Raw genomic sequence first — 26,199 nt, forward strand, 5'->3', positions numbered from 1 at the left:
GGAAATATATTGCTTTTTCTTTGTCAAGGTTACCTTGTGAATCACATAACACCACCCACTTAGTGCCAGGGCTTAGTATTATTACCAAAAATACGTTGAAAATGTGTTTAATTACCTCCATAAATATTGCCAAAAACCGAAGAAAGGGTCCATATTGTTAATTTAGTGCTTCCTAAAACTACAAGTCTGCATTTTATTTTCATCAGAAAAATCAGGTTTTAAAAATGTTAAAGTCAGTACAACTGAGACAGCAGTTGTGTATTAAGATATTTTAAGTCACTGTATGGTTAGAAAACCGGTGTACGGCACTGCAGGCTCTACTTACGTGCTTTAAGTCAGTAAAAGACCTCTTGTTTTCTTCAAAGCTTGGTTTGAATATGTCATGAGAAACCCCCCCCCCCCCACCCCCCCCCCCCCCCCCAACACACACACACACACACACACGTAATCACAGAAAACATGCAGAAAAGCATAGCAGAGAAAATGACATCATTAACATCTGAATTTCAACACAGCTTTATAAAGAGACAGCCAGTGATAGAGAGGAAGAAAGCAGGTAGGGATAGATATAGATACATGCACAAAATACACAAACAGCTAATGTTACAGCTAACAATATTAGCATCATGGACCTGAGGAGTCAGGTTGTTTCTTCTTTCACACACACACATACACATACACACACACCAAAACATTAAAGGGGAGATAGTCTGTAGGCATTTGGTCATAAACCAAAATATTAAATAAATAACACTTTTGATTGATGATGATCCCCAAAGTTATTAGCATTCATCCTATTGGAAACATGACTATCTGTACCAAATTTCAATGGCAATCCATCCAATTGATATCGAGACATTTTACACAAAACCACAAATGTGAACCTGTTGGTAATGCTAAAGGAAAAGTCACCAAAATCATTTGGATTCCATCCAATATTTAAGTATAATAATAACTGGATGCAATCCAATTGCTTAGCTGTAAAGTTTCCTCATTGAAGCCAGAGTTCAGACTTTTTGGTTTCACTATGGTTCGACAGTCACCATATCTCATTTGTTCTGGAAATTGCTTGTCCTGTTTTCTCCTTTGAGAGAGAGAGAGAAAAAAGAAACCAAATGGGAGAAGTTTATACTTGGTTATATTTTTTGGTTTCATGATTGTACCCCATAGTTAAATGGAATACTGTTAGTTCTCCAGCTATGTACAGACGGGTGACAAATTAAAGGAAAACTGGTATAGGCCTGAATGCTTGGCCCCTACAGTTAGGGGATCTGGTGGCTCTGTTATGCTGTGGGGGGCATTTTGCTGGCATGGTTTGGGTCCACTTGTCCCCTTAGAGGGAAGGGTCACTGCAAATCAATACAAAGTTGTTCTGAGTCATCATCTTTATCCTATGATGAAACGTTTCTATCCTGATGGGAGTGGTCTTCTCCAGAACCGCACCAACAGGACCGCAAAAGCTCAGCCTGCAACCCAGGGTTTCCTGCGAGATGAGAAAGCACAAAAAACTCGTGATACGTGAATGCATACAGATGGAGAGGAGGAGGAAGAGAGAGGAGCTCATTGCATCATGGGAAGTCCCCCCGCAGTCTAGGCCTATAGCAGCATAACTAAAGGCTGATCCAAGGCAAGCCTGGCCGGGCCTAAGCTTTATCAAAAAGAAAAGTTTTAAGCCTACTCTTAAATGTAGAGAGGGTGTCTGCCAAGACCAAATATGATCAGACCAAATCTGGAAGATGGTTCCACAGGAGAGGAGCCTGATAGCTGAAGGCTCTGCTCCCCATTCTACTTTTAAAGACTGTAGGAACCACCAGTTAGCCTGTATTCTGGGAGTGCAATGTTCTAGTGGCGTAATACAGTACTATGAGCTCTTCAAGATATGATGGTGCCTGACCCATATTTATATTTGTATTTGTATTTGAAAAAAAGTGGAAATAGGTGTAAAAATCCTGTTTTTGTTTTTATTACACTTTTAATTTCAGGATATTAGTGTGTTAAAATAAATTTTCATCTTATGAAGTGTCAGTTGCTCAGCATTATCTCTGGGTAACCCCCCTGACTCTGGGAGTGATGTGCAATTAAGGAAATGTGCGTCATGTAGCAGGTGGATGTGACTCCCCTCATTAAGACCTGCTGATACACACAACAGCGGAGCACAGGAAAGAGACTGAGATAGTGATGTAACCGACCTACACGCTGGTATGTGACATGTTTTGTTTTTTTTGTCTTGAAAACAAATAATTTTTTAAATATTTGTATGACATAAATGTTCGTAAAAACCCACTATTTGTGCTTTGCCGAATAACATATTTGGATTCGGGCCCACCCTTAACTGATGTGTTGGACAAGTTGGTGTTCACCAGAGACTTGTAGAATCAATGCCAAGGCTGAGGAACACCATGCTTCAAAAAGATATTCCCTCATTTGGTGTTATGATGATGGTGGTGGAGAGCACTGTCTAACACGTCAGTACAAAATCTCCCATAGGTGTTCAATTGGGTTGTGATCTGGTGACTGCGAAGGTTATAACATATGACACATCATTTTCATACTCATCAAACCATTCAGTGATCCCTCGTGCCCGATGACTTGGGGCATCATCATCCTGGAAGAGCCCATTCCCATTAGGATAGAAATGTTTCATCGTAGGATAAAGGTGATGACTCAGAACAACTTTGTATCGATTTGTAGTGACCCTTCCCTCTAAGGGGACAAGTGGACCCAAACCATGCCAGCAAAATGCCCCCCACGGCATAACAGAGCCACCAGATCCCTTCACTGTAGGGGCCAAGCATTCAGGCCTATACAGGTTTTTCCTTTAATTTGTCACCCATCTGTAGATGTAAAGCTTGTTTCCATATAGCAAATAAAATCTTTGCATAAAGCAGCAACATGGCGTTCTATCATAGGCAAAGCAGACAGTCACAATTAGCCTGATAGCATCCAGTTACACAACACAAGAGCCACAGACTCTGAAAGTCTCTTTAAAGTCTCTTTATCTAACTTACAAACATGAACACATATCTTGTCCTGCACTTTAGCTTGTTGAATGAGCCACCAAACATTCATCAGGGAAAAGTGCACCGCAATTCGCTAATTCGCTGCTCAGCTGCACCACAATAAACAGCATGTAAACATACCTGCAAAATTCAAAGCAGGACCTTCTTGCTGCACAGTGCTAACCTGAGCGACCCTGCACTTACTTAAATGAAAAAACAATGGCATTGAGAGTACACCAGACTGACAGTTCTTAAAATGAAGATGCAGTTCTTCGTTGAAAGACAAAGATGTTGGTGATATTTTGTGCTGTTAAAGTCTATAACAATCTCTAAGATCACAGGCTTCGTTGTGTATGTGTGCGTGTGTGTCCAGCTGCTGTACTCATATGTGGAGAATGTGAAGCGAGTGTCAGCGGGTGTCCTGTGTGAGCTGGCCCTGGACAAACAGTCTGCAGAACTCATCGATGCAGAAGGAGCATCAGCACCACTCATGGAGCTGCTGCACTCCAACAACGAGGGAATCGGTATGTCTGTTTCCCACTCTCTCTCACCAACCCAATCGCCAGAACAAAATGTTGGCATTGTACGTTTCTGCAAACCACAGAAACATTGAATTTATACATTTCAACACGTGTAATACACATCATTTCAACATTTCTACAAATGTAGCATATTAACATCTCTACCCATTGAATAATGATGTTTTATGGTGTGACAACGCTGTGGTTAAGGTCTGGTTAGGTTTAGGCACAAAGATCATTTGGTTAGGGTTAGGAGAAAAATCATGGTTTGGGTTCAAATAACATAAAAAATAAAATAAAAACCGCTGATGTCTCGCTGAAAACACCCGGTTTTCTTGGCAGAAAAATGGCTGCAAATGTCCTGACGTCTCGCTAAAAACACCCGCTTTTGTCGGTTGAAACGGGAAGTGGGCATTGGTTTCGAGGTGGTCTCGAACCGTGCTCTCTGCTGATTTCCAACTTGCTGCCAAGAAACTTACTAACCATCCACCAACCCCTCCTTCTCCTTCTAAGAAAGTCAGCTCATATAGATTGCATGTGAACTGCTTCACTTTAGAAATGTTGAGATGTTACGTATTTTGAAAATGTTGATATAATATGTTTTGTAGAAATGTATAATGGCAACGTTTTATTCTGGTGACCAGGCTGCTCTCACACTCACACACTCACACACACACACACACACACACACACACACACACACACACACACACACATACACACACACATGCACGCACACACAGACACACACACGCATGCACACACACACACACGCATGCACACACACACACACACACACACACACACACACACACACGCGCACACACACACACACACACACAGGTTTACTAAAGTCACTTACATTAATTTCCTGATGACTTACCCTAACCTTGACCATAACCACTACTTGCCTAAACCTAACCTTACCCTAACTCTAACCTTAACCACTGACCACTGAGCATTTTACCAATTGGAGACATGACTTTTGTCCACAATTGCACAAGCCATCCCCAGTCAACTGTTCTTATGTCTGGTGTGTGTCTCTGAAAATCATAACCCCCCTTCACAAACACACACACACACACACACAATAAGAGCTATTCCTGCTAAAAAGGCACACGTCAACTAACAGCTATGGCCCAATATGTGCTGTTTAATGCAGTGTGGCCATCATTTTGATATTTGATTCTCATGCAATTTCAATAGATTTAAACTCAGTTTCACTTTGAGAAAATATATCAACACACAAGACCTGAAAAGCCTGAAAAAAAAAAAAAAAAAAGTTAAGTTTTTTTAAGTTTTCACTGTACAATCAACCTGAAAAAAATTACCCTAAAGATGATATTGTATGAAATAATAATTATAATAATAATATAATAATAAATATAATATAATAACAAATTTTAGCAACAAGCTTTGGGGTGGACTATTTCAGTATGAATTCATGATCTCTGATTATTTGTTCAACACAATTCAGAAAATAAAATGCAAATTTACACAAATTGGAGCTAGGTCAGAAACATCAGCCTTATCACTTTAACATGTGTATTGCTGGCTGGCGTATCGTGACTGCCATCTGCTGGAATTCACCATGAGTGAAACTGGTGGGTCCCAAGGACACACCCAGCTCCAACACATTCTGAAAATTCGATCATCAAATGTTACAAGTACAAAGAAATTCATCACATCTTTATTATAAAAAAGCTGCCAAATTTCTACAACATTACATCCTTAACTTTTACAAATTTCTCACAACTTTTGAGCCTTTATTAGCTGGCCTGGTCAAACCTTTTAATATGGCCAATTAATCATATCACATAAGTGTCAACATTCATTCTGCAACGTGGTTTTAGAAGTTTAATAAATAATCTCCGAACACCATATCACAGTTTTCACAGTTTCTACATTCATAAAAAAATTTAAAATTCATAAAAAGAGCTTCCTGAACTAAAGCTGAACTCAGCAAAGCACTCTGAAGTAATGACTGATGATTTGTATTAGGGATAGGCCCGAATCCAAATACGTCATTCGGCAAAGCACAAATAGTGGGTTTTTTGTAAACATTTATTTTGTACAAACATTTTAAAATTCATTTGTTTTCAGGAACAAAAAAAAATACAAAGTCAAATACCAGTGCACAGGTCAGTTACATTGCTATCTCAGTCTTTCTCCTCTGCTCAGCTGTTAAGTCTATCAGCAGGTCTCAATGAGGGGAGTCAAATCCCCCTGCTACATGATGCCCATTTCCTTATTTTGACATCACTCCCGGAGTTGAGGGTGTTCCCCAGAGATAAAGCTGAGCTACTGACACAAGTGAAGTGCTCTCAAGGGACTCTCCATAACCTGTTGTTCCCATTCTCCATTCCACAAAGTTAGGTTGTAAAAAATAGGCAATAAATGAAAAGTGCAAAGCTTTTGAAGTTCTTCCACACACCTTATACACTGTCTCTGTGTTATGGGTGTATAAATAAGTAGAGGTCTGTTTGCGCAGTTGCGATGCACTTCATTTTACCTCAGTAGTCAGCGCAGTCATCTATGATTTGGGAGACTAGAGTTGGAGACACAGTGTGGGGACCTCCTTCATAAGTTTATTCATGCACAATTATTTTAACATTTTAATATCCTTAAAATTACACCTGAGGCTGTGTTTCATGGTTGGGCCCCTTGGTTTCAATGAAGGGAAATCTTACTGCTACATTGTTGGAAGAAGTGCATCTCTGTCTCAGCGTCATCTGTCCAACAGTGACCACATACTCTATTTTCTTTTTATTGCCATGATGTTTTTGTCGTCCTTTTTCGATTGCCAATTTGTGGTCACTGTGCTGTGTTCGCCTGTACTTGGTTAAGATCTGTCTGTGCTCTCTTTCTCTGACAGTAGGAGAGAGGGAGGGAGAGGTCAGGAACAGCACATTGATCCAACTGAGCAGCAAAGTCATTTATTCATCCATCCATCCATCCATCCATCCATCCATCCATCCATCCACCCATCCATTTTCTTTACCACTTTTCCTTAGCGTGTCATGGGGGAGCTGGAGCCAATCTCAACTGACATTGGCTGACAGACAGGGTACACCCTGGACAGGTCGCCAGTCAATCACATATAGTATAGAGACAGACAACCATTCACACTCACATTCACACTCACATTCACATCTACGGGATGTAACCTGCATGTTTTATGGTATGTGGGTGGAAGCCAGACTACCTGGAGAGAACCCACGCAAGTTTATTTATATACACATTAAATAAATCTGGACTTAAATTGCAACCCTGAAGAACACCTCTTCTGTGGGTGAAGAATTCAGTTTGTTTGTCTCTGATTTTAATAGTGCAGCTATTTTCCAAATACATTGATTTAAACAGATCATATGTTTTTCCCTGTATACCACAATGTAGAAGTCTGTAATAGAACTCGTCATGCCAAATAGAGTCAAAAGCTTTCTTGAAATCAATAAATCAAGTGAATATCTTACCATTGTTTGTTTGGTGTACTTGTTTGTTAATTAAAGTGTGAAGGGTATATACATGGTTGGTGGTATGGTGTTTTGGGAGGAAGCTAATTTAATTTTTACTCAAGATGGAGTGTTCATCAAGGAAATCAAGTGTTCTTTTATGTAGAATACTACAGAATAAGTTACCTAGGCAACTGCTGACACACATGCTACGGTAGTTACCAGGGTCCGATTTGTTCCCACTCTTATGAATGGGGGAAATGAGCCCTTTGCACCAGATGTAAGGAAAACATCCTGACCGTAATATGATATTGAACAACTTCAACACTGCACCCTGCATCTCTGGGCTGCTGCATTTGAGCATTTTATTTTTAATGCTGTCTGGACCACAAGCTTTCCTTTGCCAGAGAGATTTTGTTCGTTTGGTCAGTTCTTCCCAAGTAATTGGGGAATCAAGGGGGGTTTTGGTTGTCTTTGTTTCTACTAATGTTTGGAGCTTTTCTTTCATAATACATTGATTTGAATTAATTAGATTTATCATTTTGTCTTTGTACAGATTTTCAAAATGTGCACTCCAGTTGTCACCATTTTGGATGGGTAATGCTTGTGGTTGCTTTGTGTTGAAGTTATCCAATTTCTCTTGCTTTCCACATTTGCTGCTGCAGCCTACCCTGCTGTAAATGTAGCACACTGTCACTGTGCGACACATATTAAGAAATCTTCACATATTATTTTTGATGTGAACTCATACACTATTGTGTCGGGGCAGGTGGATGTACCACGCTGCAGTGGTTTATGCTGTCATACACAGCGTTAACACCTCACAAAAGCAGCATTCTGTTAGGACTATCTCTCTCACTTGGCACTTCCCAACTATTGTACCTTGACTTCTTGTTGAGGCAGAAAAAGGACAACCCCATGATATATGATATATCATGATACACAAGGTATCATGACAGTTATTTGTTATGTTTTGTGCATTACAAAGTTAAAGGATAAGGCTGGTGATTCTTTATATTTATTTATGATAGATGCCATGTGCAGACTAAAAACCAAAGTATTGCATGTGTATCCAAAGCCTGATATATCTTACTCCTCTGTGTCGTAGAGCTCCATTGCTGTCCAAAAACTATTAAAAACACGTCAATGAGCCACACCGCTGCACTTGGTGATATGTTCCTTCATTACATGACCACACACACTGTAGTTTATTTTCACTCAATCCAACACACACTGTCCTGCTGCCAGAAATACCCAGAGCACCAAATGTGGCTTAATCCCCTACTGAAAATAGTCCGTTTGTTAAAAGTAGTGTTCAGTTGTTAAGAAAATTATTCAGCCTTCTTTAAAAACTAAATTTTTGTGAGTCTTTTTGTAAAGCTTTACATCCTCAGTAGGAACCAATAGGCTTGGGACGTGAAGTGCTTCAGACACAGTAGGGAAGTCAGAAAGTATTGAGGGACAGAGTGTTGGTTTGGCCTTTTTATGAGGTCTGTTGAAAATGCAAAAAATATAGAATGACACCAGTCTTTTTTAAATCCATTATTTTCCATGGCATTACTGTGTTGGCAGAAATCTCATTACTGGTATTTCTGCCTCACTGGATAACTTTCTTTTTTTGCTACTCCAAATGACTGAATTAGCTGCAGGTTTTCTATTCTGACTATTTTTGCACAATAAAATATTGTGATTGGTTAAGCAGTCACAGCTTGTTTCCATCACAGTATTAAAGGGGGTCCAAAATAATTTAACCTCACTCTCAAGCAAAACATCGGGGAATAGTTGTTCCTGACCTCTAGCCAGTGTAAATATCTAGACAAGTTGAACATGCCCCTGTAATTATATATATTTTTAAATCAATATAATTAACATAAGGAATGATTGGTGCTTCCTGTCCAGCTGTATAGCACAGTCAAGTCAAGCCAAGCCAATTTTATTTATGTAACGCCAAATTACAACAGAAGTTATCTCAGGGCACTTTTCACTTTTCATAGAGCAGGTCTGGACCGTAATCTTTAATTTACAGAGACCCAACATTATCCCATGAGCAAACACTTTGCGACAGCAGCAGGAAAAAACTCCCCTTCAATGGGAAGAAACCTTGAGCAGAACCAGGCTCTAGGTGGGCGGCCATCTGCCTTGACTGGTTGGGTTGAGAGAGAAGAAGGAGGGGTTAGAGGAGAGAGAGAGAAACAGAAAAGCACAGCAACAATAATAACAATAACAACGATAATAATAATAGAAATATTACTAATAATAATCATAGCAGATGTGGGCGTCAAGCAGGATCACGGCAGCAGGCGGTCTGAAACCACAACCCGTGGAAGCCTGCGATCCATAAGCAGGTGGTCCACGACCATGATCCATAGAAACCTGTGAGACAAGAAAGCACAAAAACTCCAGGGAGTCAGCCAATTCCATAAACATTTACGTATCAAATTAGAAATGTTTTGTTTTGGTATATTTAAATGTGATCACTTGCAATACAATCATTTGTAGTTCGGAAATGATTTATTTTTATTTAATGCTGGTTCATAAAAGTGGTTGGATTGGTTGTTGGTTAGTTGGGTTGATTTTATTTGCAGCAAACTGTGGTTTGGTTGGTTAAACTGGCAATTGTTTCTCTATGATAATTTTTTTGCAGAACATGGGTGAACTATTCTTTTAATGCTTCAGAAAGGCTTTTCCACTTGAATCTGTTTATGAAGGACTGATGTCTTCCTACAGCCACCTACGCTGCAGCAGTGCTATTCCGAATTTCAGAAGACAAGAGTTCAGACTACAGGAAGAGAGTGTCAGTGGAGCTCACACACTCACTCTTCAAACATGACCCTGCAGCTTGGGAAATGGTAAGAACCCTTTGTGTGTGTTTGTCGTGACACAAAAGCTTGACTTTAACACCACCTTGCTCTGCAAAATAATAAAATGCATTTTTAAAAATAATTATACAAGTGCAACCACTCCTATAATAAGAGTCTGTCCATGCAATGGACTCTTTAAACAAAAAACAATTATTTGAGGACTTCTAGTCTGGTTTCAGAGCAAGGCGTCACTTTGAAATTGCTCCACTGAATGTTATAATTGATCTGAAAATCAAATGGGACAAAAAAAAACCATATTCTTGTTCTTCTGGACCTCAATACTGCTGATGAAATTCTCATTGATAGGCTGGAAAATTGTGTAGGGCTCTCAGATGCACATCTAAACTGGTTGCAGTCCTACCTGTCATATCATAATCATTCTGTCTAAAACTGAAGCTTCAGACATTCCCTATGAAGTACCACAAGGCTCTGTCCTGAGTCCACTACTTTTTGGTCTTAATATGTTACAACTAGGGGCCAGCATCCATAACTGCAGTATCAATTTTCATTGCTATGTAAATGACACCCAACTCTATATAGCTATTTATTTTGATGAACCAAGCCCTCTTTACTCCTTTTAAAACTGCTCTCTAATATTAGTTTATGGTTGATCCAAAATTTCCTCAAAGTGATTCAAGACTACACAGACATCCTTGTTATTGGCCCCAAAGAGGAAAGAGAGAATACACTATCTCAGTACACTCATCTTGGCTGTAACTGTCAACTCTCATTTAACTTTCCACTTGAGTAATGCTAAGGTCATGTAATAAAATACATTTCCGTAAACCTGTCAAAATGAATTAAAAGTAAAGAGAAATTGACAAAAACTATATTTCAAGTTTCAACTGAGAGACATCACTACCTGCTCCCAGATACCAGCATCTGTACATCTGACAGACTGTTCACGTATAACAAAACAAAAAATGTGATAATATATTTTGTGTATGTTACATGCACCTCACCTCTTCTTCTAACACATCTAACACATACAAATGTTCACATGCACACACACACACACACACACACACACACACACACACACACACACGCACACACACACAGTGTTCTCTGTCTCTCAAAACACATCTCATATGCCTCCCTGTATCTTTTTGTTACTCCCTATACATAGTTTCTTTCCCTCTATTTCTCCTCTCTTCAACACACCACCTTACACATCTGTTCAGCATCATGCTTACTACAAGTTTCCTTCCAACTGTAAAGTCAATTCTGTGTGTGCGAGAGATCAGATGTGAATGACCTGACTTGACATAATGTGTTGTGTCCATATTGTCCATATGTAACTGGATTTTCTGACTGACAGGCCTCAGTAAGTTAAGTTAGACAACCACATCTCTTCCACCCTGACTCTGAGCACTGGGATCCCACAGAGCTGTGCCCACTCCTCTACTCCCTCTTCACATATGACTGCAAAGCCCTGCATGACACTAACTCCATCATCAAGTTTGCAGATGACAGATTAGGTAGGCTTAATCACTGACAGCAACGAGTCAGCCTACAGGGAGAAGGTGGATCACCTGGCCAGCTAGTGCAAAGAGAACCACCTGGACCTGAATATCAACAAGACCAAAGAACTGATTGTAGACTACAGAAGGACTAAAGCCTGCATGCACGCTCCATCCACATCCATGAGTCCACAGTGGGACGTGTTTCCAGCCTCAGGTACTTTGGCATCCACATCTTGAGAGAACTCTCTTGGTCCACCAATTCATCCAGACTCATCAAGAAACAGCTGTACTTTAAGAACACTTAAGAAAGCACAGTTGTCTCCACAGATTTTGATGAACTTCTATCTGTGAGCATACTGACACACAGCATTACTGTGTCGTATGCTCTGTCACCAGTAGCAAAACCCCTCAGTGGTTGGTGAAAACAGCCCAACACATCACTGGCACCTAGCTGCCCTGCATTGAAGACATCCATCAGAAACAATGTTTGCAGAGGACAAAGGGCATCGTCAAAGACATTTCACAAACCATGGACTGTTTACTCCAATACCATATGGGAGCCAATAGAAAGCCTCCATCCCTGCACCAGCACTGAGGAACAGCTCTTTTCCAATTTGAAATTGCAAATTTAACACCATCAGAGTTACAATTAACACAGACCCAGTGTTTATATGGGAATCACTGTGAAAGTGTTAAATTAACACTTCTGAACAAGTTAATGTTATAAACACTATGACTATGTGTTTGTTAACAGACTCTTATTATGTAAATTATAAACACCTTAATGGATAACAACACTACTGGTCAGTGTTCAAAGTTCACTCATTAGAGACTGTAAGGTTGGCTGAGTGGCTAAGGCACAAAAACTGAGATGAAACCCCGTTATGCAGTCCAGGTGAATTTGTTTACCAGTAGAAACTGACAGTCCTGTGCAGCAGTATGTACAGTGCAAGCTCTCACAGCTCTCTGCACTGGCTTGTCTCTGTTTCGAGGTATGACCACAAATGACAAAAAACAGGAATTCCAGCTTCCTGCTTTATATCAGCTGGGTCCTACTAAGAGACATTGATTAATATTTGATAATCAGTTATGCCACAGGAGATTAACAGCTAGTCCAAAAAATATCCAAACATTTACAATTGAGTTACAAAACATACTAAAACACATTTTAGGCAAGTACATATTCAAACGACAATTAAAATAGCATTGCATGGGCTAACCCCATGACAGTGGCACTCATGGAGTAATTGGTCAACACTGCACCGGTGTCAGCTAACACTTGGTGATAGTCGTTCAATTTATCACTTAAAATGTACACTAAACTATTGTTAAATAACCTGAGCAAAAGACTACTGTAAGTCAAAAAATACACCAAGGTTTCAGGCTTCTCTTTTCACATAAGTAGATAAGACACCCAGACTAGATGAGAGACTGTTCATGAAGCTAGTACTTGACCCAGGGGGAGTGATTATTGTTATTTCTTATTTTGAGTCATTCAACTGCAGACAATATTTGGACATCCAGTGCTTAATTTCAGCCAGGTATGACATAATAAAACATGAATGAAGCATCAGTGATGCCAGGCTCAGGACATAGAGTTGCATATCAAAATTAATATTTTGTGTACGCATGATAAGTCCAAGGGATAGCATGTAAATGGTAAATAAAAAGGGACCCGGAATAGACCCTTGGGGGACCCCACAAAAGAGGGGAGCATGAGAGGAGGAAGAATCTCCTAGCATAACCGAGAAGGACCTGTTTGACAGATAAACCAGTCCAGAGCCACATCAGTCATTCCAACATGGTTTTTCAGATGGTTGATTAAAGAGGACCTATTATGCTCATTTCAGCTGTAAATTTTTATTTTTGGACTCCACTAGAGTAGCTGTGGATGATTCTAAGTTAAAAAAAAAAAAAAAAACTAAGTTCAAAGAATTTACAGGAAGTAAAAAGGTGTTCCTCACTGAATTAGCAGTGGATCAGTTAGAAATAACACAGGGAGGACTAGTACAAGGAGAAACAGCCACAGTAAGATGTTTTATGAAGAGCTGCAGACAACCAGCACACCTCCAACAGGTAAACTACTTATTTTACTTTTCTGTGCTGTGTAACGGGGTCGTGGCTTAGCGTAATTACTCCCGGAGTGGCGCAGTGAACTCATGCACTGTGCATGTAGCAGATGTCCATATAAAGAAATCCGTCACTAACTGATGTCAGCTCAGGCCGAAAGTAAAAAAAACGTTGGAAACCGAGCATTCAGAGCAGTCTGAAGCTGTTGCTTTTTTATGGAGATAGATTTGTTTCATAATGATTTGTGTCAACAGATTGACAATCTGTTGACACAAAATCCTATTTTATCAGATCATTTTTTAATAACTTTTGAATTCCTATTACTGGATTACACACCATTAGATAAAAATGTCCTCACTAGATGTCTCTCTGATAGTGTTGTAGATAAATTTAAGGAAGCAATTCCGTCAATACTGAATTCACTGCCATGTCTGAATACTACAGAGGACTCTTATGTTAACTTTAGTCCCTCCCAAATTGATAATCTTATTGATAGTGCTGCAGGCTCACTAAGACAAACACTCGACTCCATCGCCCCCTTAAAAAAGAAGATAATAAAACGTAAGAGGTTAGCTCCATGGTATAACTCCCAAACCCGCAAATTAACGCAAACATCGCGAAAATTGGAAAGGATTTGGCATTCCACCAAAGTAGAAGATTCTCGCTTAGTCTGGCAAGATAGTCTTAAAACATATAGGAAGGCCCTCTGTAATGCCAGAGCCGCCTATTACTCAGCATTAATAGAAGAGAATAAAAACTGCCCTAGGTTCCTTTTCAGCACTTTGGCCAGGCTGACAAAGAGTCATAACTCTACTGATCCATGTATTCCTATAGCTCTCAGTAGTAACGACTTTATGAGCTTCTTTAATGATAAAATTCTAACTATTAGAGACAAAATTAACCATCTCCTGCCCTCAACAGGCACCGTTCTCTCCCCAAACACAGGAACCTTGGTAACGGCAGTAAATCCAGACATATATTTGGACTGTTTTTCTCCAGTAGACTTGTCTGAACTAACTTCAATGATTTGTTCAGCTAAACCATCAACCTGTCTCTTAGATCCCATCCCAACTAGGCTGCTTAAGGAAGCCTTACCCTTAGTGAGCACTTCTTTACTAGATATGATCAATCTGTCTTTAGTAACAGGCTATGTACCACAGTCCTTTAAAGTAGCTGTAATTAAACCTCTTCTTAAAAAGCCTACTCTTGATTCAGGTGTTTTAGCCAATTATAGACCTATATCTAACCTTCCATTTCTATCCAAGATCCTTGAGAAAACAGTCTCTAATCAGTTATGTGACTTTCTACATAACAATAGTTTATTTGAGGATTTTCAGTCAGGATTTAGAGCGCATCATAGCACAGAAACAGCACTGGTGAAAGTCACAAATGACCTCCTAACTGCATCAGACAAAGGATTTGTCTCTATACTTGTCCTGTTAGATCTTAGTGCTGCATTTGACACAATTGACCATCAAATCCTTTTGCAGAGACTGGAACATTTAATTGGCATTAAAGGAACTGCATTAAGCTGGTTTAAGTCTTATTTATCAGACCGATTTCAGTTTGTACATGTTAATGATGAATCCTCCGTGAAGGCAAAAGTTAGACACGGAGTTCCACAAGGTTCTGTACTTGGACCAATTCTATTCACCTTATATATGCTTCCTTTAGGTAATATTATTAGGAAACACTCCATAAATTTTCATTGTTACGCAGACGATACCCAATTATATTTATCAATGAAGCCAGATGAACCCAATCAGTTAAACAAACTCCAAACATGCCTTAACGACATAAAGACCTGGATGACCTGCAATTTTCTACTACTAAATTCAGATAAAACGGAAGTTATTGTGCTTGGCCCTAAACACCTTAGGAACACATTATCTAATGATAAAGCTGCTCTGGATGGCATTACCCTGGCCTCCAGCACCACCGTAAGGAATCTGGGAGTTATCTTTGATCAGGATATGTCCTTTAACTCCCACATAAATCAAATTTCAAGGACTGCCTTTTTTCACTTACGTAATATCTCAAAAATCAGGCACATCCTGTCCCTAAAAGATGCAGAAAAACTAGTTCACGCATTTGTTACTTCTAGGCTGGATTATTGCAATTCCTTATTATCAGGCTGCCCTAACAAGTCTCTACAGACTCTCCAGCTGGTCCAGAACGCAGCTGCACGTGTATTGACTAAAACTAGAAAAAGAGATCACATTTCTCCCATTTTAGCTTCACTACATTGGCTTCCTGTAAAATCTAGAATAGAATTTAAAATCCTTCTCCTAACTTACAAAGCCCTTAATGGTCAGGCACCATCATATCTTGAAGAGCTCATAATACCGTATTACCCCACTAGAACACTGCGCTCCCAGTATGCAGGCTTACTGGTGGTCCCTACAGTCTTTAAAAGTAGAATGGGAGGCAGAGCCTTCAGCTATCAGGCTCCTCTTCTTTGGAACCATCTACCGGATTCAGTCCGGGGTGCAGACACCCTCTCTATGTTTAAGAGTAGGCTTAAAACTTTCCTTTTTGATAAAGCTTATAGTTAGGGCCGACCAGGCTCGCCTTGGATCAGCCCTTAGTTATGCTGCTATAGGCCTAGACTACTGGGGGACTTCCCATGATGCACTGAGCTCCTCTCTCCTCCTCCTCCTCTCCATCTGTATACATTCATGTAACAGCAATGCATGTCACTAACTTTGCTTCTTCCCCGGAGTTTTTTGTGCTTTCTCATCTCACAGGAAAACCTGACTCCCGGACCGAACCTTCGCGGTCCTTCACAGTCCTGATGGCATCCTTCCCTGTCTGTTGATGCTTGTGCTTGTTGTTGTTTGTTGTTGTCGTTGTTTTTCTGCTGTCCCCCCTCCCCCTTCCCCTCTCTCTTTCTCTCTCTCAACCCAACCGGTCAAAGCAGATGGCCGCCCACCAAGAGCCGGGGTCTGCTTGAGGTTTCTACCCGTTAAAGGGGAGTTTTTCCTTACCGCTGTCGCCAAGTGCTTGCTCATGGGGGAACTGTTGGGTCTCTGTAAATTAAAGAGTACGGTCTTGACCTGCTCTATGTGAAAAGTGCCTTGAGATGACTTCTGTTGTGATATGGCGCTATATAAATAAAGATTGATTGATTGATTGATTGTGTAATCTGTAAATATAAACATCTTCCACAAATACAAAAAAAGATTTGTAAACTCACAAAAATATTTTGCAAATATGAAACGGATCTGCAAATACACAAACAAATTTCAGAAATAAAAAAAATATATATGTGTGAATACATTAAATTAATTTGCAAATAAATGAAAAGCATTTGTGAATATCTTCACAAACATTTACAACTTTCCAACAGGCATTTGTGAACTCAGTTTTTATTTGTGAATTGAAAAAACAGGATTTTGTACATTGTAAATATGATTAAGATGCACTGTAAATAGACCAGAAGTCACAACAATCCAACCTGTAAAGAGTACTCAAACAGAAATGTATATGAAAGTGTGTTCCAGATAATATACATAGAACAAATAAACACACACTAATACTCACTGTATGGTATTGACATAAAACAATGAATACACATTACTTATCACTGAAAAAACAACAACAACAAAAAACAGCTCATAAAAAGACTACATGCTCTTATTTTGAAATGCGGAAATGTGCTGTCCGAAAATGGCCGAGTGATACGAGTGGATATTTGTTCGGACCGGTGGGAAATTTGTTTCAAAACTCCACAAATGTTTTTTCGATTCACAAATAAAAACTGAGTTCACAAATGCCTGTTGGAAAATTGTAATTGTTAGGAAGATATTCACAAATGCTTTTCAATTATTTGCAAATTAATTTAATGTATTCACAGATATTTCTTTTTTAACTGTGGAATTTGTTTGGGTATTTGCAGATACATTTTATATTTGCAAAATATTTTTGTGAGTTTACAAATCTTTTTTTGTATTTGTGGAAGGTGTTTATATTTACAGATTACGCGTTTACACACAGATTGTTGATCTGTTCACACAAATCATTATGAAACAAATCTATCTCCATACTTTTTGCTCACAGGGATTACTGCTACATACGTTTACCTTGTTATTTGACACGTTGGCCAGTTTTAACATGAACATCTGACATTGTGACATTATATATATGTCTGAAAATAAGGAAAAGCATAATACGTCCCCTTTAAGACATTGTGGTTCACTGTGTCAAAAGCTGAGCTGAGGTCAAGGAGAATTAAAATGGAGTACTGGCCTGCATAATATCACAGACCACCCACCTCACTCTAAATCTAAACCAAAAAAGGTTAATTGGCATGAGGTTACATTGTTGATATATATATGTTATGAATATGTTACTATATACATAGTAATTCATATTATTGAATAACTGTTTGTTTTTGTATTAAAAAATAAAGATAATCTGAAGAAATCATAGATATGTTATAGCAGCAACCCCCTGCTCTCTCTGTTGCACTAACTTTGTTTTATATTTGGTCTAAATAAGAGGTGCTGATGCCCCCAAAAGATCAAATTATTTGGTTACGATTAGGGCTGGGCAATTAATTGAATTTTATTTTCAAATACAATTTTGGCTTCCAACGATTATGAAAACAAGATAATCGAGATAAAATGATCATTGTGCCATGTTCTATTTCGCAATGATGCTCTCGTTTTGTCTTGTTATAAATCCACCCATTTCCTTCAGAGTGGTGTGCTTTTGACCCCCCCCCCCAAAAAAGCCAAAAGTCACTTGCCAGGCTGTGGCATGTTTAGTTCAGCTCGAGCCAAGATGACGGAAAGAGAGCCTTTGGTCAACAAGAAAGGTAAAACCAAATCAGCTGTTTGGATATGGTGAGTGGATAGTTCCACGATTACCTACTGAAGGAGACTGTCATATGACATATGCGTGAGAACAGAGGATCTGTGCACTGTCGCCAGTGTAACTTGTAACTGTCTGCATGTTACATGCGTCTACTGTCTTTTCAAAAGCAAGCACTTCTGTGTTCATGGTATATAAAAAAATATAACAAATATATTTATGAATGCTTCACATACATGAAACACACTATATTGAGGTTATTTCACACTGAAAACTATTTTCGGGTTGTGGGTAAGTGAAACAATAAATAAAACATAAAACATAGCCTAAATCTTAACAAAACCCTTCTTAGAACAATTTTTATTTGTTTTTCAGTTGAATTATATTTGAAGTTCAAGGAAATCCACTGTTAAAAGGACAAGTTGTTTTTAAGTTCAATAAATGCTTAATGTTTCCAAAGTCAATAAGTAATTGTGTTAAATAATTGTGATCTCAATATTGACCAAAATAACTGTGACTGTGATTTTTGCCATAATCAGTGTCCCTAGTTATGATTCATTCATCCACTAGTGTTTTCCTATGTAAGTGGTTCCAGTTGTCCAGCGGACTGCTGCAGACGTTGTATAAGAATGGTTCTCTTTGGTCAGTGGAACTGATTAGAGAGGTTTGCATTTGTGTGTGTCTCTCTCCCCTGTGATAAATACTTTATTCATCTGGTTGCTTTAAACAGAAACAATGTTGCAGTGTACAAAATCATTGATCATTCTGTTCATCTCTGTCTCTGTCTCTCCAGGCCCATACTGCAGTTCCTTTGGAGCCCACGTATCTAGCTGATGGTGAGTCTGTTGATTTACAGGACAATACTCACAAAACTGTTTTCCCAAAAAAGTTTAATGTCTCCTCTGAGATGATGACTCTCTTTTATAGATGTTTTATTGAATCAGTTTTAACGTTCTGCATTGTTGCTTGGTATGATAATTTGACTCTGGCCAATAAAAACAGGCTTGGTATCCTTATCAAAGCGGCTAATAAGATTTCAGGGAGGAGTCAAACCCAGCTTACCTACCTTTATAATTGGTAGGTGTTCACAAAAGCTAGTTCCCTTCTGGAGTGCCAAGATCACAGAGTTTGAACTGTTACGCTTAAGTCATCGGTTGAGGGTGCCCGTAATGAGGACTAAAAGATATAAGGTTTCCTTTGTCCCTGCTGCCATTCAATTGTTAAATGATATATAGTATTTAACTGTTGTCTGGAGGTGCCTTATTTGCATAGACTGCTTACTTGACATCTGCACTTTGACCTTAATGCTGATCACTCTGCCTACTATGTCTTGTTGGTTGCTGTCCATCAGTGTTTTGGTGTTTTGTGTGTTTTTGTATGATTTGTGTTCTTTTGTATATCCTGGCTGCAAACCAGTTTTCCCTTTAACGGACAGTAAAGATATTTTGAACTTTGGAAACACTATTTAAATGAAACTATAACACAGCTCCTCATATCACATGGGTGGTTGGGAAACCCTTAAAGAGAACATATTCAGCACATTTCCATGTCTTTATTAATATTCTGGAGCTCTAGTGGAATATCTTTGCATGGTTTACAGTTAAAAAAAACTCCTTATTTATATTATACTGGCTCTTTATGCAGCTCCTCAGTTCAGCCTCTATCTAAAACAGACCATTTGAGCTCCTGTCTCCTGTTTAAGGCTCAGCAGACTTTTGCCGGCTCTGATGGCTACATACAGTACATTCACCCCAGGTTTTAGAACTTTGACCATGTCTAACATGAACATCTGACATCACAACAGTATATAAATAACATAAAATCCCAAAAGCATAATGTTTCCCCTGTTAGTGATGATCATGTTATTCACAAGCTCCCATGATTGTCTAAAACTAATTGTTTTACATTTCAGTTGGCTTTCCTCAGATGACCACTATTACAGCTACTGCTACTTTTGTTTATACTAGAAATAGTCTAAAAGTCAAAACTGCCTTTAACTCAGTATTTCTAGCTTCTATCTCATTTTTAGCCAGCACTGACTGTCACTTTGACAGCTGTTTCTTATAGATTGTCCAATCACTACAACAGAGTAATACATCTGCTCTTTACTGGATGGCTTCTCATCAATTTCAGGGGTCGCATTATCCAATTAAACCATTTATATCATATTAGTAATTTAAGATGATCAGTTTAATAGTTTTGAACCAGGACCTTCAGTATTTGGATCAAGTAGTAGATGTAAAATAAGGTCTGCCAAACTAGTAGCTACAGCTGTTAATTCAGTGTGTCAGATACATATTTCATCAACATTTGGATAAATATCAATCTCTATATCAGCAGATATTCAATATTAAAGGACCCTGATCAGAATCGGGGCCAAAGAAACTTAACCAGAACATCCCAAGTTAATACTATTACTCTTGACATTCTGGCATTCAAACTGAAAACAAAACTGTGTTGGTGTGGGCATAGATACAGGTGAGACAATAAAGCAGGAAGTCCAGTTTAAATAATACAGTAGATGAACAATGTGAAGGCTTACCAGATGCCAAACAGTTTATAATAGTATAGGACAGCTGTGGGAAGTTATTATTATTATTATGTCATCCTCCATCTTGACAATCATGAAGTAAACATTAGAATTACCTGTTCAAGTAATTTAGGAATATGTGCTTGCATATATTTGATTGGCCATTGCAGTAGGGGTGTGCCCGAATACAAATACATTATTTGGCAAAGCACAAATAGTGGGTTTTTTTTTTTTACGAATATTTGTTTCATATGATATATCTTAAAAATGATTTGTTTTTGGGAAGAAAAAAAAACAACCAGCGTGCAGGTCAGTTAAATCGCTATCTCAGTCTATCAGCACGTCTAAACAAGGGGAGTCACATCCACCTGCTACATGACGCACATTTCCTAATTTGGACATCACTCCCGGAGTTGGGGGTGTTCGCCAGACATAAAGCTGACCTACTGACACATGCGAAGTGCTCCCAAGGACTCTCCATAATCTGTTATTCCCCTTCTCCTTTCCACAGTTAGGTTGTAAAAAGTAGGCAATAAATCAAAAATGCAAAGCAATAATCGCCTTTGAAGTTCTTCCCTACATGTTACGCAGTGTGCTGTCTCCGTGTTATGGGTGAATAAATAGGTAGAGATCTGTCTGCAATGAGGTGATAAGTAGAGTTTTCGCTCAGTAGTCAGCACAGTCGTGTATGATCTGGGAGACTCTAGTTCGAGACCCAGTGGGGACCTCCTTTGTAAGGTGGTTTATTCATGAACACTTATTGTGACACTTTAATTTTCTAAAATTAAAAACATAATAAAAACAAAAAAAATGATTTTTAAGCCTCTTTCCACTTTTAATCTAATACAAATACAAATAATTTTGCTGCCTCAACAAACACAGATACAAATACAGTTACATATCATACTGGGCCCTCTGCACATCCCTATAATGTAGTACCTTGTCGGATGATGTTGCCTCACAACCTCTGTTGTAACACAGTGGTCTTATTGAAATGAAGAGAATGCTTAGTGCTTATGTTGGTATGAACATGGCCTCAGTGTTGAGCAGTGACATGTTACCCAGTCAGTGTGCTGAGCCCTGCAGTGGGTGTGGGAATGCACTCTGTCAATCTACCCCTGGTACCACTATCCCTCCCCACCCACCACAACTGCTGTCCTCCTTCCACCTGCTATCTCCATCCATCCAGACTCAGGAAAAACACAGTATTTTTGGACCCCTTGCTGTTGTCCATCAAACACAAGTCCCTTGCCTCTTCCTTCCTCACAGCTCTCAAAACTTCACAATAGATGAAAATTGCCTCAAACAAACAATGTGGGCTCATTAGGCAGAAGTCACAGGGAAAAACAGAGTTGTCACCACAGCAACAAAAACTCAAGACACAACAAACAAGTGACACAACATAAAAATAAAGCTGGTCACATGCAGAACAATCCCCAATTCCAGCATAAGAATCTTAACCCTTCTGGGAAACATGGTGGTGGTCCTATCATGGTCACCACCACCATGACAGCTTGCAATCATTGAGGGAGCTATGAGTTTTGAGTTGTACCAGCACATTCTATAGGAAAATGTCAAAGTATCTGTCTGTGAACCGAAGCTCAACAGAAAGTGAGTCATGCAGTAAGACAACGACCCTAAACACACAAGTCAACCAAAGAATGGTTAGAGCAGAAGACAGATAACGTTTTGGAATGGCCGAGTCATTGTCCAGACCTTAATCCTATAAGAATGCTGTGGAAGGACCTGAAGCAGGCAGTTCATGCAAAGAAGCTCCCCAACATCCCTGAGTTGAGACTGTTCTGTGAGGAGGATTGGGCTAAAATTCCTCCAAGCTGATGTGCAGGGCTGATAAACAGTTACCGGAAACATTTGGTTGAAGTTATTGCTGCAAAAGTGGGTCCCACCCATTACTGAAAGCAAGGGTTCACATACTTTTGCCTCACACAAACATGTAAGATTTAATAATTTTCCTCAATAAATAAATTTAAAAAATTATTCTTTGTCTCATTTGTTTAATTGGGTCCTCTTTATCTAGTTTTAGGACTTGTGTAAATATCTGATCACATTTTAGGTCATACTTATGCAGAAATACAGAAAATTCTAAAGGTTTCACAAACTTCCAAGCAGCACTGTATGGCAAAATACTGTAAATTCTGATGCTCTTTGAAGCCAAAACGAAGAACACACATTAACAGTAGGCTGCTGTAAGATTTGACAGTAAAATACAGTATTTTCATTTTTGCTGCCTCAGTTAATGGAGGAACAGAAGCCACATGCAACCACTGACATCATATAATCACTGTTCATACTCCTTTGTGGAATCAAACCAAAAGGTCAGTAACATCTAACAGAAAATAGAATTACATTTGTACATCTGGTCACCCAATTAGTTATTATGTTTAATTTTTTCTAACATGGTAACTGAATTACCAGTATTTGTAGATTATTTTCACTGCTGTTTGCAAGTCTAATTTAAAGATTATTTTAGGATGACTGTTTTCTCTTGAATTATACATCAGTGAATGCTAATGTTAGTCTGGCCCAGTCTATACCTACAGCTTGTTTATCCCACTTGCATTTCATAATTAATAGTAGCGTACTATCTAAAGGACATAACAATTGAAGTTTATTCAAATATGTAGCCACGGTGATTAAGATATGTTTACTGCTGAGCTCCAATAGACAGAGTGATTATATTGGTTATCTTAGCTCAACCCAAGTGTGTTTCTAAGCTGTAGCTAGGTTGCTGCAAATATTACTGTAGTTGGTTGCCAAGCTGTACTAAAACCTGGAACATAACAGGTGATTTGTTACATGTTGTTTTCAGGCACTTCACTGTGATTAACCCTGAGAGGGGGAACAGAAGCCAGTTGGGGAAAGTAATGCCTAAGAAGACAGGCGAGCTCACAGGGGTTTTTTTTTGAAAACAAGAAGAAAACTTAGAGGATCCTTGCTAGAGAGCAAGAAGAGACAGACCTGATGGAGGAGGAGGAGGGGTGCTTTTTTATGTGAGAGCTAACATCAAATGTGAATGTCTGGTTTATAATGTGGGTAACATGTTAGATTATGTTGGGATAAAAATAATGTTATCCCAGCAAATGTCTTTTAACATCAAAGGTATCTATAGGCCCCTTCTGCAGATGACTCTTTCTATGATCAACTCAAAGAAGTCTTGAAAGAGTGCAATCTCAGCAAATTATTACTTGTGATGATGATTTTAATGTGGACTATGAGGATAAAACAAAGAGGGAAAAACTAAAAATGATCACAGAGAAATTCCAACTAGAACAACTATTAAAAGGCCCAACTAGGATTGCAAAATGCTCCTGTACACAAATTGATCTGATATTTACCAACAAACCAGAAAGAATAACTAAAAGTCACTGGCTTATCAGATCATAACCTAACCCTATGTGCGAGAAAACTGACTAAAAGTAGATTTAAGACCACGCCAACTAAGACAATGATCCTTCAATGCATACCCAGAGCTTAGCAAGAAGAATTTATCAATGAAATCAACAGCTTGAACTGGGATAATGTACTGTCCTCTGATGATCTGGACTATGGCTGTGATACTTTTACTCATAGAATCAACTCTGTGAGGGAAAGATTTAATGTGAGGATACAGATAAAATCTAAAAATAAAAACAATTTACCATGGCTTAATGTAAATTTGTGGAAACTAATGAAATCTAGAGATGCTGCACTAAGGAAGGCAATTAAAACTAGACACCGACATGCTGATTTATAAAGGTTTAAGGAACAAAGTTATCCAAGATCTAAGAGAAGCTAAATCTCGTTTTTATCTCAATATTTTGAATGAAGCAAAACAGTCTGTATATGAGTTAGGAAAAAATTACGAAAAATAAACTGGATATTGTTCCTATAGATGCTACAGGTCAGGTTTTCAAGCTCGTAGAGACTAATGAGTTACAAATAAACAAAATCATCAGCTCCTTAAAAAGCTCCAAAAGTAGAGATGCTTTCCAATTTGACACTATGTTTGTCAAATTATTGACAAACATAGTGTCAATAACTCCCCCTATTTCTCATTTAATTGACTTGTCTTTTAAACACAGCTCCTTTCCTGATGACTGGAAATGTGCCATTGTCACGCCTATTTTTAAATCTGGAGACCGCCTTGAAGCCAGTAACTACAGACCAATAAGTATACTGCCAGAACTCTCAACAGTTGCTGGGAAAATTGTCATTAAACAACTGACAACATTTCTTAATACAAGCAATGTTGGTCTACATTGTATGCAATTTGGCTTTAGAGCAAATCATTCCACCGAAACTGCTACCTTGCACTTAATAGGGCAAATTAAATCAAGACTTGACAAAGGAGGAGGAGTTGGTACTGTATTTTTAGATCTGTGTAAAGCATTCGATACAGTCAATCATGATGTTTTAATATCGAAACTCTCCAAATTTATCTTCTCATCTAGAGCACTGGCATGGATGTCTTCATATTTATCTAATAGGATGTGTAAAAGTTGGTGACACACTGTCCAGTAACATACAGTGCACAATGGGTGTTCCCCTATTATTTAGCCTATATATTAATGATCTTCCTCAACAGTGTCATGATGTAGAACTACAAATGTATGCAGATGACACCATTATGTACACACATGCAAAAACAGCTGAGTTAGCTGCTGCTAAGCTTACAATTGCATTGGAAAGGATCACACACTGGCTTGATCGATCATGTCTGAGTCTAAATGTAAACAAGACAAAAGGTATGTTTTTCTCTAAAACTATGGTACAACCCCCGAATGCTGATATTTTCATCAAAGGCGAAAAAAATTGACAGTTACTGATTTTAAATATCTTAATAGCCGTGACTTTGTGTACACTCACTCAGTAAGTTCTATTAGATCCTCCAGAATATCCTCTACACAAGATTGTACCATACCATTTTGTTGCACTGCATTTGGGCAGTCAGCTCTCTCTGTGAAAGCCATAACTCAGTGGAATGCCCTACCTGATGATATGAAGAACTGTAGTTCTATCAATACATTCAAGGCAAAACTAAAAAATCAACTAAAGATGAATCAGCTGTGTGACCACTGAGTCAAGTTTACGTTATTCATTTTTAATTGACATTGTGGGTGCATGTGATGTGCTGTTGTGTGTAGCTTTGTATTTTGTATGGTGTGTTCTCTGTGGGGTTTTTTTGTTTGTTTGTTTTTTTTGCTTTGTACTGTTTGTTGTTATGCTGTTGTATTTTTTGATTGAGGGGGACTAAGGATGCAAATTAGCTTCGAGCTATCTCCGGTGCAGTGCATCTTTAATGTTTAAAACTGCACACTGTCCCAATCAATAAATCAATCAACTAAAAAAAAAGAATGCTTGTCACCACTCTACTGAAGAACTTGATGTCACTCCTTACAGGTAAGTTAGGTGTCCTTGTTTAAAATGTTACTCTCTTCCATTCAATCGTTTCATTTATCTTTCTTTCACTCTGTGCTCGACTTTC

General features: G+C 38.7%; 1 protein-coding gene across 1 annotated transcript in view; it reads left to right on the top strand.

Moving 5' to 3' along the window:
• Positions 1-26,199, top strand: part of LOC122966796 (junction plakoglobin-like) — a 99,720-nt gene that overhangs the window by 61,306 nt on the left and 12,215 nt on the right. Inside the window, exons 13-15 of the mRNA XM_044331123.1 lie at positions 3,373-3,523; positions 9,700-9,821; positions 18,978-19,020. Of these exons, the coding sequence (XP_044187058.1) occupies positions 3,373-3,523; positions 9,700-9,821; positions 18,978-19,020 (316 nt within the window). The remainder of the gene's footprint in view (positions 1-3,372; positions 3,524-9,699; positions 9,822-18,977; positions 19,021-26,199) is intronic.

This window comes from Thunnus albacares, chromosome 17 (assembly GCF_914725855.1).
Source record: "Thunnus albacares chromosome 17, fThuAlb1.1, whole genome shotgun sequence".
In the NCBI taxonomy this organism is placed as follows: domain Eukaryota; kingdom Metazoa; phylum Chordata; class Actinopteri; order Scombriformes; family Scombridae; genus Thunnus; species Thunnus albacares.